Here is a 14,908-nt window from a genome sequence, read left to right on the forward strand (position 1 = left end):
TCTTTTCATGCCTCCTCCGTCACATTTCTCGGTTCTGTTATTTCCGCTGAAGGCATTAAGATGGATCCCGCTAAGGTCCAAGCTGTCATTGATTGGCCCGTCCCTAAGTCACGCGTCGAGTTGCAGCGCTTTCTCGGCTTCGCGAACTTCTATCGTCGTTTCATCCGTAATTTCGGTCAGGTGGCAGCCCCTCTCACAGCCCTTACTTCTGTCAAGACGTGCTTTAAGTGGTCCGTTTCCGCCCAGGGAGCTTTTGATCTCCTCAAGAATCGTTTTACATCCGCACCTATCCTTGTTACACCTGACGTCTCTAGACAGTTCATTGTCGAGGTTGACGCGTCAGAGGTGGGCGTGGGAGCCATTCTTTCTCAGCGCTCCTTCTCTGACGACAAGGTCCACCCTTGCGCGTATTTTTCTCATCGCCTGTCGCCGTCGGAACGTAACTATGATGTGGGAAACCGCGAACTGCTCGCCATCCGCTTAGCCCTAGGCGAATGGCGACAGTGGTTGGAGGGGGCGACCGTTCCTTTTGTCGTTTGGACTGACCATAGGAACCTTGAGTACATCCGTTCTGCCAAACGACTTAATGCGCGTCAGGCGCGCTGGGCGCTGTTTTTTGCTCGTTTCGAGTTCGTGATTTCTTATCGTCCGGGCTCTAAGAACACCAAGCCTGATGCTTTATCTCGTCTCTTCAGTTCTTCAGTAGCCTCCACTGACCCCGAGGGGATTCTCCCTGAGGGGCGTGTTGTCGGGTTGACTGTCTGGGGAATTGAGAGGCAGGTAAAGCAAGCACTCACTCAAACTCCGTCGCCGCGCGCTTGTCCCAGGAACCTTCTTTTCGTTCCCGTTCCTACTCGTCTGGCCGTTCTTCAGTGGGCTCACTCTGCCAAGTTAGCCGGCCACCCTGGCGTTCGGGGTACGCTTGCTTCCATTCGCCAGCGCTTTTGGTGGCCCACCCGGGAGCATGACACGCGTCGCTTCGTGGCTGCTTGTTCGGTCTGCGCGCAGACTAAGTCCGGTAACTCTCCTCCTGCCGGCCGTCTCAGGCCGCTTCCCATTCCCTCTCGACCGTGGTCTCACATCGCCTTAGATTTTGTCACCGGACTGCCTTCGTCAGCGGGGAAGACTGTTATTCTTACGGTTGTCGACAGGTTCTCTAAGGCGGCTCATTTTATTCCCCTTGCTAAGCTTCCTTCTGCTAAAGAGACGGCACAAATCATCATCGAGAATGTTTTCAGAATTCATGGCCTTCCGTCAGACGTCGTTTCGGACAGAGGTCCGCAATTCACGTCTCAATTTTGGAGGGAGTTTTGCCGGTTGATTGGGGCTTCCGTCAGTCTCTCTTCCGGCTTTCACCCCCAGTCTAACGGTCAAGCAGAACGGGCCAATCAGACTATTGGTCGCATCTTACGCAGTCTTTCTTTTCGCAACCCTGCGTCTTGGTCAGAACAGCTCCCCTGGGCAGAATACGCCCACAACTCGCTTCCTTCGTCTGCGACCGGGCTATCTCCTTTTCAGAGTAGCCTCGGGTACCAGCCTCCGCTGTTCTCATCTCAGTTCGCCGAGTCCAGCGTCCCCTCCGCTCAGGCTTTTGTCCAACGTTGCGAGCGCACCTGGAAGAGGGTCAGGTCTGCACTTTGCCGTTATAGGGCGCAGACTGTGAGGGCTGCTAATAAGCGTAGAACTAAGAGTCCTAGATATTGTCGCGGTCAGAGAGTTTGGCTCTCCACTCAGAACCTTCCCCTTAAGACCACTTCTCGCAAGTTGACCCCGCGGTTCATTGGTCCGTTCCGTATTTCTCGGATCATTAATCCTGTCGCAGTTCGACTTCTTCTTCCGCGATATCTTCGTCGCGTCCACCCGGTCTTCCATGTCTCCTGTGTCAAGCCCGTTCTTCGCGCCCCCGCTCGTCTTCCCCCCCCCCCCCCCCATCCTTGTCGAGGGCGCACCCATCTACAGGGTCCGTAGGATTTTGGACATGCGTCCTCGGGGCCGTGGTCATCAGTACCTAGTAGATTGGGAGGGGTACGGTCCTGAGGAGAGGAGTTGGGTTCCCTCTCGGGACGTGCTGGACCGTGCGCTGATCGATGATTTCCTCCGTTGCCGCCAGGTTTCCTCCTCGAGTGCGCCAGGAGGCGCTCGGTGAGTGGGGGGGTACTGTCATGTACTGTCATGTTGTGTCTTGTTTCTGTCCTTTCCCTTCACCCTGTCTCCCTCTGCTGGTCGTTGTTAGGTTACCTTTTCTCCCCCTCTTTCCCCCAGCTGTGCCTTGTCTCCTCCTAACTACCTCGTCACCCCTTTTCCCACCTGTTCCCTTTTTCCCTATGATTAGTCCTCTATATCTCTCTCTGTTTCTGCTCCTGTCTTTGTCGGATTCTTGTTTGTGTTGTTCATGCCTGAACCAGACTATCGTCATGTTTGCTGCAACCTTGTCCTGTCCTGTCGGAACCTGCAGGTCCATCTGAGCCTACGTTTTGTTTTGTTATTAAAGAAGCTCTGTTTACGTTAATTCGCTTTTGGGTCCTCATTCACGCACCGTAACAACAAGTCCTATATCAACATAACCTGAAAGGAAGAATCCGCTCAGCAAGGAAGAATCCACTGCTCCAAAACTGCCATAAAAAAGCCAGACTACAGTTTGCAACTGCACACGGGGACAAAGATTGTACTTTTTGGAGAAATGTCCTCTGGTCTGAGGAAACAAAAATAAAACTGTTTGGCCATAAGGACCATTGTTATGTTTGGAGGAAAAAGAGGGAGGTTTGCAAGACGAAGAACACCATCCCAACTGTGAAGTACGGGGGTGGCAGCATCATGTTGTGGGGGTGCTTTGCTGCAGGAGGGACTGGTGCACTTCACAAAATAGATGGCATAATGAGGACACAACTGGGCAGAACAGAACTGTGGGCAGAACTGAAAAAGTGTGTGCGAACAAGGAGGCCTACAAAACTGACTCAGTTACACCAGCACTGTCAGGAGGAATGGGCCAAAAGTTATTGTGGGAAGCTTGTGGAAGGCTACCCGAAACGTTTGACCCAAGTTAAACAATTTAAAGGCAATGCTACCAAATACTAATTGAGTGTATGTAAACTTCTGACCCACTGGGAATGTGATGAAAGAAATAAAAGTTGAAATAAATAATTATCTCTACTATTATTCTGACATTTGACATTCCTAAAATAAAGTAATGATCCTAACTGACCTAAGACAGGGATTTTTTACTTGGATTAAATGTCAGGAATTGTGGAAAAACTAAGTTTAAATGTATTTGGCTGAGGTGTATGTCAACTTCCGACTTCACCTGTATATGTCATGATCGTTTGAAGCATACTTGGACCAACGTGCAGCGTGATCTGGGTTCCACATCTTTTATTAGAAATAAGTGAACCACACAACAAAACAATAAAGAATAAACGAAACGTGACGACCATGGAGTGCTAACATGCAACTACACATAAACAATATCCCACAAACACAGGTGGGAAAAACAGCTACTTAAATATGATCTCCAATTAGAGACAACTATTACCAGCTGCCTCTAATTGGGAATCATACAAAATCACCAACATAGAAAAACAAAACCAGAACCCCACATAGAAATAATAAACTAGACTAACCCCCAGTCACGCCCTGACCTACTCCACCATAGAAAATAAGGACTCTCTGGTCAGGACGTGACAGTAAACCCCCCCCCCCCAAGTTGCGGACTCTGGCGCAAAACCTGAAACATAAAGGGGAGGGTTAGGGGGGGGGTGCCTAGTATCGGTGTCGGCTCTGGTGCAGGACGAAGAAACTGCTCATCCCGCCAGCATCGGGGGCGGCTCTGGTGCGGGCCGAAGAACCCGCTCATTCCGCGGCTCCAGCCATGGACCCAGGCTGAACACTGTGCCTGGACTGGACCTAGATACCGAGGAAGGCTCCTGCCATGGAGCGGGACTGGACACCGGCCCTGGCCTGGACATCGGTGCAGAGGAAGACTCCTGCCATGGAGTGGGACAGGACGCCGTGTCTCGACTGGGCATCGGTGCAGAGGAGGGCTCCTGCCTTGGAGCTGGACTGGACGCCGTGCTCGGACTGGGCATCGGTGCAGAGGAAGGCTCCTGCCCTGGAGCTGGAGGTTCGGACCATGGACCGTCGAAGGAGGTTCCGGATAGTGGACCATCGCAGGAGGTTCCGGACCGTGGACCGTCGTTGGAGGTTCTGGACTGTGAACCGTCGCCGGAACCTCTGGACTGGGAATCGTCGCCTGAAGCTCTGGACTGGGAATCGTCGCCTGAAGCTCTGGACTGGGAACCGTTGCCGGAAGCTCTGGACTGGGAACCGTCGCCGGAAGCTCTGGACTGAGGAGACACACTGGAGGCCTGATGCGTGGGGCCGGCACAGGTGGCACCGGACTGGTGACACACACCTCAGGGCGAGTGCGTGGAGCCGGCACAGGACGCACCTGACTGGGAAGACGCACTGGAGGTCTAGTGCGTGGAGCCGGCACAGGTGGCGCCAGACTGGTGACATGCACTTCAGGTCGAGTGCGGGGAGCAGGCACAGGAAGTGCCGGACTGGGGAGGCGCACTGGAGGCCTGGTGCGTGGAACTGGCACAGAACGTACTGGGCTGTGAAGACGCACTGGAGACCTGGTGCGTATAGTCTGCATTAATTATACCGGAACTTTAACACACTTCGCACGGTGAGTACGAGGAGTTGGCACAGGACGTTATGGGCTGTGGAGACTTGGTGCGTAGAGCTGGCACAGATGGTGCCGGGCTGAGAAGGCGCTTTCCAAAGCGCCTGGGCACGCTGCTTGGTCCTGTTGTGGTGGGATATTCTGTCACGATCGTTTGACGCATGCGTGATCTGGGTTCCACATCTTTTATTAGAAATAAGTGAACCACACAACAAAACAATAAAGACTAAACGAAACGTGACGACAATGGAGTGCTAACATGCAACTACACATAAACAATATCCCACAAACACAGGTGGGAAAAACAGCTACTTAAATATGATCCCCAATTAGAGACAACGATTACCAGCTGTGACAGTATATCTGTCAATCATTTTTTAAATTTTTGTTGTTGTGTTGATGGAATTTTTGTCCTCAGGGCACCATTGCAAATGAGACAACTAATTCCAACCCTAACCAGAATTCTAACTCTAACCCTAAACACAACTTCTACGACAAAAATAGCCTTTTTATACTAGTGAGGACTGGAAAAATGTCTGGTACTAACAAATTTAGTCAAACGTGTATACACACACACACACATTGTTGCTAGTGAACCAGCAACATTCAATTTTCAGTTTTTAGTTTGAGGCTGTTCTGAGCTGAAGAACGCAACTCATTCCCTCCAGACTGCCTCCTCCCTTTGATGTTTAGACTGACTGAGGAGCCCATTGGAAACACACTGTTCTCAGTGTCTTAGGGAGCTGCAGAACATTACTCCTCTGAGTTTTCCGTGATCAACGCCACACGCTACTGTAGTTAATCAAAGTGGCTGGAGGGGGAAATTTCAAACATGGAGTCCAAGTGTGCTGTAAGCAAATCCAAGAAGTCAGATACAGGTCAAGCTGAGGATTGTTTCCATGTGTTGATGGCTTTGACTTGTGCTCATGTATCTGCGGTAGTTTGGTGAACCACGCTCGCATGATGAGTAGTAACCTTGTCTAAGACCTGAATAATTGTGTTAGCTCACCGAGGTAATGCCTAGGCTTTAGCTCCACGAGCTAACACAGTATTGTGGGGCACAGGAGAAACTGTGCGTATTCGAACCCAGATTGTCAAACTCACAGTGTAAAGCAGCCATCCACTGTCATACAAAAATGATGTCCTTGACATCTGCTTCATATCTGCTTTATTCAACTCACATCTGGACTATCTGGACTGTCAAACAAAACCCTAACTGTAATGTGACCAATGTATCTTCCGACCCCTGACCCCTCTGATGTACATCAGGGAATGACTCCTCTTATGTACGCCTGTGTGAGAGGGGACGAGGCCATGGTCCAGATGCTGTTGGACGCTGGAGCAGACATCAACAGTGAGGTCAGTGATGATGACAACACCATGTTGTCTAGAATGATATGTATGTAGCCTGTTCCCAGATCTGTTTGTGTTGTCTTGCAAACTCCTATGGTCATTGTCTTGTTTGGCGTGATCATTCCAATTTATGTGTTGTGAGACGGGAGAAAACCCAGATTGTGTTGTCCCTCATCTGTCCCAACTCCTCTCCTGTTGCCATGCTGTATGTATAGTGAGAAGAGGGTACGGTCATAATCTTGAGGCACGGGCCGCCATGCTGTTTACTGTACACAATTTAATAACACACTGTTTACAGTTGAATTACACAGACATAACTGTAAGCTCACCTTTTAGCTATTCCTTTGGTACAAAGAATGAAAAGAGAACATTAAATACTATATGTTTGAGGCATTTCTCAGGTAAGCTTTGGGGGATCTTTGGTTGTAGCCTAGTTACATGTAATGGTGGCCCATGCCTGTTAGTCCTAGTCTTGTTGAGTCACCTCATGACTGTGGAACCCACCAGCCATCACGTCAGAATTCATGTCGGCCATGATAGTGGTAACCCCAGAACAAAGCACTCAACACAACACTCCAGTAGGCGGAGGATGGTTTATGTCATTGGTTATTTTGAACGCTTGTTATCATCGCAATGAGGTCATAATGATTCATCTAAATCAAGTTAAATGGAGCACGTGACTGTTTTGATTGATTAAGCAACAGGACACTGTTTGTTGCTTCCGGTATTTCTGAAGAACTGCACACACCAGGTCAAATAGAATAAACACGTGTTACTTCTGCCTCTGTGTATCCTCAGAGTAATTAAGGTCAGGAAAAGTAAATTAAAGCAAAGCAAATTTGAGAAAAGTCAATTAGAGAAAAGCTCAAAATGAGTGTCCGCTTCAGAGACTCTGAGAGTTGCTCGAGGGAATTGTGTGTGCTTCGTTCACGGGTCTCTGCTCACAGCCTCACATTCATGTGCTCCCAGTTGTTGTCTCAACCCCTGATTGACTGTCTGCCTGAGAGGAAATGTGGTCTAGTTACTGAGGTTAGGTCAACTTAGGTCAGCCTTGGACTCCAGACAGACAGACCAAGGCTGGAAAAGATTGAAAAGTGGAAAGTATCTGAGTACTACACTGTTAAGCAGAATTAGACAGAATCGACTGAGTTGGTTTAGCAACAAAATCTGCAGGATGTCGGCTTTTGCCGCAGGCTAACTAGCTAATTACCTCAGGGTCGTAGTCATTAGGGCATGCAACGGAAAAAGTTTTAAAAGCGAGCAGAAAACAAAAGTTTGCTTTTTTTATTGTCTGTAAGTCCAAGTAGACCCTCCCTGTTTCAATCACCCCCCCTCCCCTCCCCCGGTTTGGTGCCTAATGAATACGACCCAGCTCTCCTTCCTTTAGACACCCTCCTTTAGTTGCTTGTCTTTGCTGCATAGACTAGAATTTTAATGGCTTTATATCTCTCTTCCCTGAACCTCCCTGATGACTTCCCAGGTGCCAAACACAGTGCACAAGCACCCCTCAGTCTACCCCGAAACGCGCCAGGGGACACCTCTCACTTTCGCCGTGTTACACGGACATGTCCCTGTTGTGCAGGTAGTGATGTCATCCTTTCTCACCTCATTGTGTTTTCTGTCTGTTCACCTCTCATTGTGCATCATATAGTGTCATGCAGGGTGGGGGTAAATTCCATTTCAATTCAGACAATTCAGGAATAAAATGTTTTTTTTTTTATCTTAATTGAAAAGCATTGAGAAAAATTGGATTTAGAGGTTTGGTTTACTTCCTGAATTGACTGAATATAAATGGAACTGACCCCAATCTTGGTGTCATGGTTATTATTATCATGACATAAATGGTGATAATAACAACTAAAATGTGTTTTCTCCTAATCCTGTGTATGTAATGTCTATTAAATGTCATTGAATGCTGAGTGACCTGAGCTTGAAAACCCAATGGAAACTGGTTGAAATGAAATGTACTAGTTTGAACGATTGTGTGATTCTCTACTTCCTCCTGCTGAAGTGCACGTAGCACACACTGCATTAACTTAATGGAAACAGGACAATCTGTTGGTCCACATTGCTAATGGTCATTAAACACAATGGACCAACATCGCAACGATCTTTCCACTGAACTGCTAAAACTAATTAGCTCTACTTGTTCAATGAAAAGGTGTAGCAGGACTTTTTCCATAGCCTCATCGAGGGGTTTCGGAAGTACATGGAAATCACATGGGCGGAAAGAAGAAAAACAGGATTTGTGGTTGAATAAATGCAGATTTAGTGTTCAGGCTCTTTGGGGTAGAACTTTCCCTAAGCACCTGTAATGTTCAGTCAGATTTGGTTGGGGGCTTTTCAGTTTCATAATTTCACACTCCATTTCCCAAGCCATCTGTTCTGCCAGGCTGTAAAATTGTACTATCCAGTATGTGGTTCAGGTTGTGCTGTCTGAGTCTATCTTGGTGATGGGCCACTGATGCTCATACCAACCCTTCAGAGAGTGAGGATAAGTCTGACTCCCCGTTTCTCCCCCTTGCCTTAACCCTGCCTCACCCACTGCCCTCCACAGCTGCTACTGGATGCTCGGGCCAACGTAGAGGGCTCCCTACAGGATGGCATGGAGAACTACACAGAGACCCCGCTACAGCTGGCCTCCGCTGCAGGTACACTACTGGAACAGCATGCCTCTGACAGCCTGCAGCCGACCTTGCACAACCAATGTGGCCTACATCATGATGGCCCTGCTGATAATAACCACAAGATGCAGTGGGATGTTATGAATAGGTCCTGGATTTTGGGCTGACCACCTGCCTAGAGAAATCTTAGGGCCCTGCATTGGGGAAATAATTCAGCACTGTTATAAGTTTTCTTTTTCTGGGAGATCTAGCGTACTCATGCACACACACACACACACACAGACACCTTGCAGATATACAGATGTAGGATCTTAATTTGAGTCAGTTTGCTACAGTAGGAGAATAATCCTGAAGCAACAGGAAATGTGAATATTTATGTGGATTCGAATTAATGGACATTTCTTGTAGGGGTTGATACATTTTTCATTAGGGAAAGTCGATTGGGATATTTTTAAGTGGAAATTACAACATTTTGAAGCCTTTTTAACCTTGAATACACTACAAGTTTGCATTTCCTGCACACTTCTCAGCAACAAAAAGGTGATAAAATTAAGATTTGACATCTGTAGGCACACTAGCGAAAATGTTCACACACACAAGAGCACAACTACGGCCTCATGTACACATGCATGGCACATGATTGACACACGCACACATCATCTGCAACAAACCACCCTCATACACACATTCTCAGCTCAACTTGACCCGGAACTTGACAGGCAACATTCTATTCCCCCTAGGTAACTTTGAGCTGGTCAGTCTGCTGTTGGAGCGGGGAGCAGACCCCATGGTGGGAACTATGTACCGTAATGGCATCTCTACAGCACCTCAGGGAGACTTGAACTCCTACAGTCTAGCAGCAGCACATGGACACAGGTAACACTTCCATAGTAGGATCAAAACACTTTACAGAGAAAACACATCTTTCAAACCACCCTCACACACACACATACAAACACACACACACACACACACACACACACACACACACACACACACACACACACACACACCAGACACCCCCCTCCCCACACACTCACATTGCATAGTTTTGTGTTGACATCATCATACCTTGCATTATCACTACATTATCACAACTGTCACTACTAACAAATATTTCTGTCTGCTATCCTCCACGTACAGGAACGTGTTCCGTAAGTTGCTGTCCCAGACAGAGAAGGGAAAAGGGGACGTGCTGTCCCTGGAGGAGATCCTGGCTGAGGGGACAGAGGAGGAGAGGGGCCTGGAGGAGAGGAGCCCCTCCCAGCTGGACCTGGTCCGGACAGGCAAGGCCAAGCTCAAGGCCCTGAGAGAGGCCATGTACCACAGCTCTGAACACGGACACGTGGATATCACCATCGACATACGCAGCCTGGGTGAGTGCATACTTGGTAACACTTTATTGGGATAGTCCATCTATATAGGACAGATCAGTGGTGGCTGGTGGCACTTTAAGTCGGAGGACAGGCTAATGGTTGGAACGGAACGAATGGTATCAAACAAATGGTTTCCTTTCCATTCACTCCATTTGAACCATAATTATGAGCCATCCTCCCCTCACCAGCCTCCTCTGGAATAGAGGCTCAACAAACAATCAATAGACCAGATCAGTAACATGTCAAGTTGTCAACTGCATGTCTGTGACCTTGCAACAGGAAACGATCTACAGATGTTTAATAAGACCCATGGTCTTATTATTTCTAAACAACATATACATTCTGTAGGCCTTCACAGTAGTTACAGTATAGATACGTGCAGCCTTTGTCAGTATACTAGATATACATTCAAATCAAATCAAATCAAATTTTATTTGTCACATACACATGGTTAGCATGTGATACATGTATTACATAAAGATGCAGTAGATTATATAGAGTACAGTATATACGTAGACATATGAGATGAATAATGTAGGGTATGTAAACATTATATTAACATTATTATTATTAAAGTGTCTGGAGTTGAGTCAGTGTGTTGGCAGCAGCCACTCAATGTTAGTGGTGGCTGTTTAACAGTCTGATGACCTTGAGATAGAAGCTGTTTTTCAGTCCCAGCTTTGATGCACCTGTACTGACCTCGCCTTCTGGACGATAGCGGGGTGAACAGGCAATGGCTCGGGTGATTGTTGTCCTTGATGATGTTTATGGCCTTCCTGTGACATCGGGTGGTGTAGGTGTCCTGGAGGGCAGGTAGTTTGCCCCCGGTGATGCGTTGTGCGGACCTCACTACCCTCTGGAGAGCCTTACGGTTGTGGGCGGAGCAGTTGCCGTACCAGGCGGTGATACAGCCCAACAGGATGCTCTCGATTGTGCATCTGTAGAAGTTTGTGAGTGCTTTTGGTGACAAGCCGAATTTCTTCAGTCTCCTGAGGTTGAAGAGGCGCTGCTGCGCCTTCCTCACGATGCTGTCTGTGTGGGTGGACCAATTCAGTTTGTCTGTGATGTGTATGCCGAGGAACTTAAAACTTACTACCCTCTCCACTGCTGTTCCATCGATGTGGATAGGGGGGTGTTCCCTCTGCTGTTTCCTGAAGTCCACAATCATCTCCTTAGTTTTGTTGACGTTGAGTGTGAGGTTATTTTCCTGACACCACACTCCGAGGGCCCTCACCTCCTCCCTGTAGGCCGTCTCGTCGTTGTTGGTAATCAAGCCCACCACTGTTGTGTCGTCCGCAAACTTGATGATTGAGTTGGAGGCGTGCGTGGCCACGCAGTCGTGGGTGAACAGGGAGTACAGGAGAGGGCTCAGAACGCACCCTTGTGGGGCCCCAGTGTTGAGGATCAGCGGGGTGGAGATGTTGTTACCTACCCTCACCACCTGGGGGCGGCCCGTCAGGAAGTCCAGTACCCAGTTGCACAGGGCGGGGTTGAGACCCAGGGTCTCGAGCTTGATGACAAGTTTGGAGGGTACTATGGTGTTAAATGCTGAGCTGTAGTCGATGAACAGCATTCTCACATAGGTATTCCTCTTGTCCAGATGGGTTAGGGCAGTGTGCAGTGTGGTTGAGATTGCATCGTCTGTGGACCTATTTGGGCGGTAAGCAAATTGGAGTGGGTCTAGGGTGTCGGGTAGGGTGGAGGTGATATGGTCCTTGACTAGTCTCTCAAAGCACTTCATGATGACGGAAGTGAGTGCTACGCCCCGTAGTCATTTAGCTCAGTTACCTTAGCTTTCTTGGGAACAGGAACAATGGTGGCCCTCTTGAAGCATGTGGGAACAGCAGACTGGGATAGGGATTGATTGAATATGTCCGTAAACACACCAGCCAGCTGGTCTGCGCATGCTCTGAGGGCGCGGCTGGACGCCTGCAGCCTTGCGAGGGTTAACACATTTAAATGTTTTACTTACCTCGGCTGAAGTGAAGGAGAGTCCGCATGTTTTGGCTGCGGGCCGTGTCAGTGGCACTGTATTGTCCTCAAAGCGGGCAAAAAAAGTTATTTAGTCTGCCTGGGAGCAAGGCATCCTGGTCTGTGACTGGGCTGGTTTTCTTTTTGTAATCCGTGATTGACTGTAGACCCTGCCACATACCTCTTGTGTCTGAGCCGTTGAATTGCGATTCTATTTTGTCTCTATATTGACGCTTAGCTTGTTTGATTGCCTTGCGGAGGGAATAGCTACACTGTTTGTATTCGGTCATGTTTCCAGTCACCTTGCCCTGATTAAAAGCAGTGGTTCGTGCTTTCAGTTTCACGTGAATGCTGCCATCAATCCACGGCTTCTGGTTTGGGAATGTTTTAATCGTTGCTATGGGAACGACATCTTCAACGCACGTTCTAATGAACTCGCACACCGAATCAGCGTATTCGTCAATGTTGTTGTCTGACGCAATACGAAACATATCCCAGTCCACGTGATGGAAGCAGTCTTGGAGCGTGGAATCAGATTGGTCGCACCAGCGTTGAACAGACCTCAGCGCGGGAGCTTCTTGTTTTAGTTTCTGTTTGTAGGCAGGGAGCAACAAAATGGAGTCGTGGTCAGCTTTTCCGAAAGGAGAGTGGGAGAGGGCCTTATATGCGTTGCGGAAGTTAGAATAGCAATGATCCAAGGTTTTGCCAGCCCTGGTTGCGCAATCGATATGCTGATACAATTTAGGGAGTCTTGTTTTCAGATTAGCCTTGTTAAAATCCCCAGCTACAATGAATGCAGCCTCAGGATATGTGGATTCCAGTTTGCAAAGAGTCAAATAAAGTTCGTTCAGAGCCATCGATGTGTCTGCTTGGGGGGGAATATATACGGCTGTGATTATAATCGAAGAGAATTCCCTTGGTAGATAATGCGGTCGACATTTGATTGTGAGGAATTCTAAATCAGGTAAACAGAAGGACTTGAGTTCCTGTATGTTGTTGTGACCACACCACGTCTCGTTAACCATAAAGCATACGCCCCCGCCCCTCTTCTTACCAGAAAGATGTTGGTTTCTGTCGGCGCGATGCGTGGAGAAACCAGCTGGCTGCACCGACTCCGATAGCGTCTCTCCAGTGAGCCATGTTTCCGTGAAGCAAAGAACGTTACAGTCTCTGATGTCCCTCTGGAATGCTACCCTTGCTCGGATTTCATCAACCTTGTTGTCAAGAGACTGGACATTGGCGAGAAGTATGCTAGGGAGTGGTGCGCGATGTGCCCGTCTCCGGAGTCTGACCAGAAGACCGCTTCTTTTCCCTCTTTTACGAAGTCGTTTTTTTGGGTCGCCGGCTGGGATCCATTCCGTTGTCCTGGGTGAAAGGCAGAACACAGGATCCGCTTTGCGAAAGTCATATTCTTGGTCGTACTGATGGTGAGTTGACGCTGCTCTTATATTCAGTAGTTCTTCTCGACTGTATGTAATGAAACCTAAGATGACCTGGGGTACCAATGTAAGAAATAACATGTAAAAAAACAAAAAACTGCATAGTTTCCTAGGAACGCGAAGCGAGGCGGCCATCTCTGCATCAGTAGTACTGCATCAGTAGTAGCAGTAGTACTGCATCAGTAGTAGCAGTACTGCATCAGTAGTAGCAGTAGTAGCAGTACTAGCAGCAGTAGTAGCAGTACTAGCAGCAGTAGTGCAGTACTAGCAGCATTCTCACCCTATACATTGTAATCTAAGAGATCTAATAATCTGGGGTCATTGCATCCCAGTCACATGAGGTTAGCTGTAGATTTTCTGCCTGTGTTGTTGTCGTTTTCCCACTGGAATGAAGGCCTGGCTGTTTGTGTAACAACCTTGTGTTTTGTTTCCCTTTTGTCTCCTAGTTGCACTGAGCTCTCTTAGTGTGTTCTCACTTCAATCACTCACACTTCAGCCACTTAAAGTCTATAATGTTAAGCAAAGATCTTGTAGTTTATTGACAAGATACAGTACCAGTCAAAAGTTTGGACACACCTACTCATTCAAGGGTTTTTCTTAATTTTTACTATTTTCTACATTGTAGAATAAAAGTGAAGACATCAACACTATGAAATAACAATGTGGAATCATGTAGTAACCAGAAAGGTGTTAAACAAATCAAAATATAATTGAGATTCTTCAAAGTAGCCACCCTTTGCCTTGATGACAGCTTTGCACACTATTGGCATTCTCTCAACCAGCTTCATGAGGTAGTCACCTGGAATGCATTTCAATTAACTTGTGTGCAAATAAGTTAATTTGTGGAATTTCTTTCCTTCTTAATGCGTTTGAGCCAATCAGTTGTGTTGTGACAATTTAGGGGTGGTATACAGAAGATAGCCCTATTTATGGCTTTATTTAAGTCCATATTATGGCAAGAACTATTCAAATAAGCAAAGAGAAACGACAGCCCATTATTACTTTAAGACATGAAGGTCAGTCAAAACTCTGAAAATGTCAAGAACCTTTCAAGTTTCTTCAAGTTCAGTCGCAAAAACCATCAAGCGCTATGATGAAACTGCCTCTCATGAGGACCGCCACAGGAAAGGAAGACCCAGAGTTACCTCTGCTGCAGAGGATGAGATCATTACAGTTACCAGCCTCTGAAATTGCAGCCCAAATAAATGCTTCACAGATTTCAAGTAACAGACACATCTCAACATCAACTGTTCAGAGGAGACTGCGTGAATCAGGACTTCATGGTCAAATTGCTGCAAAGTTAAACCACTAGTAAAGGACACCAATAATAAGAAGATACTTGATTGGGCCAAGAAACACAAGCAATTGACATTAGATTGGTGTAAATCTGTCCTTTGGTCTGATGAGTCCAAATTTGAGATTTTTGGTTCCAACCACTGTGTCTTTGTGAGAAGCAGAGTAGGT

The 14,908-nt window shown here is 47.5% G+C and overlaps 1 protein-coding gene across 2 annotated transcripts in view; it reads left to right on the top strand.

Annotated features, from left to right (window-relative positions):
• Positions 1-14,908, top strand: part of abtb3b (ankyrin repeat and BTB domain containing 3b) — a 140,873-nt gene that overhangs the window by 116,118 nt on the left and 9,847 nt on the right. Inside the window, exons 6-10 of one of the 2 annotated variants that reach the window (XM_036977555.2) lie at positions 5,951-6,040; positions 7,515-7,616; positions 8,592-8,685; positions 9,399-9,534; positions 9,802-10,034. In XM_036977555.2, the coding sequence (XP_036833450.1) occupies positions 5,951-6,040; positions 7,515-7,616; positions 8,592-8,685; positions 9,399-9,534; positions 9,802-10,034 (655 nt within the window). The remainder of the gene's footprint in view (positions 1-5,950; positions 6,041-7,514; positions 7,617-8,591; positions 8,686-9,398; positions 9,535-9,801; positions 10,035-14,908) is intronic. The other variant, XM_036977566.2, reaches the window with a different exon arrangement.

The sequence above is a fragment of the Oncorhynchus mykiss genome, chromosome 1 (assembly GCF_057628025.1).
Source record: "Oncorhynchus mykiss isolate SJ-2025 chromosome 1, ASM5762802v1, whole genome shotgun sequence".
In the NCBI taxonomy this organism is placed as follows: domain Eukaryota; kingdom Metazoa; phylum Chordata; class Actinopteri; order Salmoniformes; family Salmonidae; genus Oncorhynchus; species Oncorhynchus mykiss.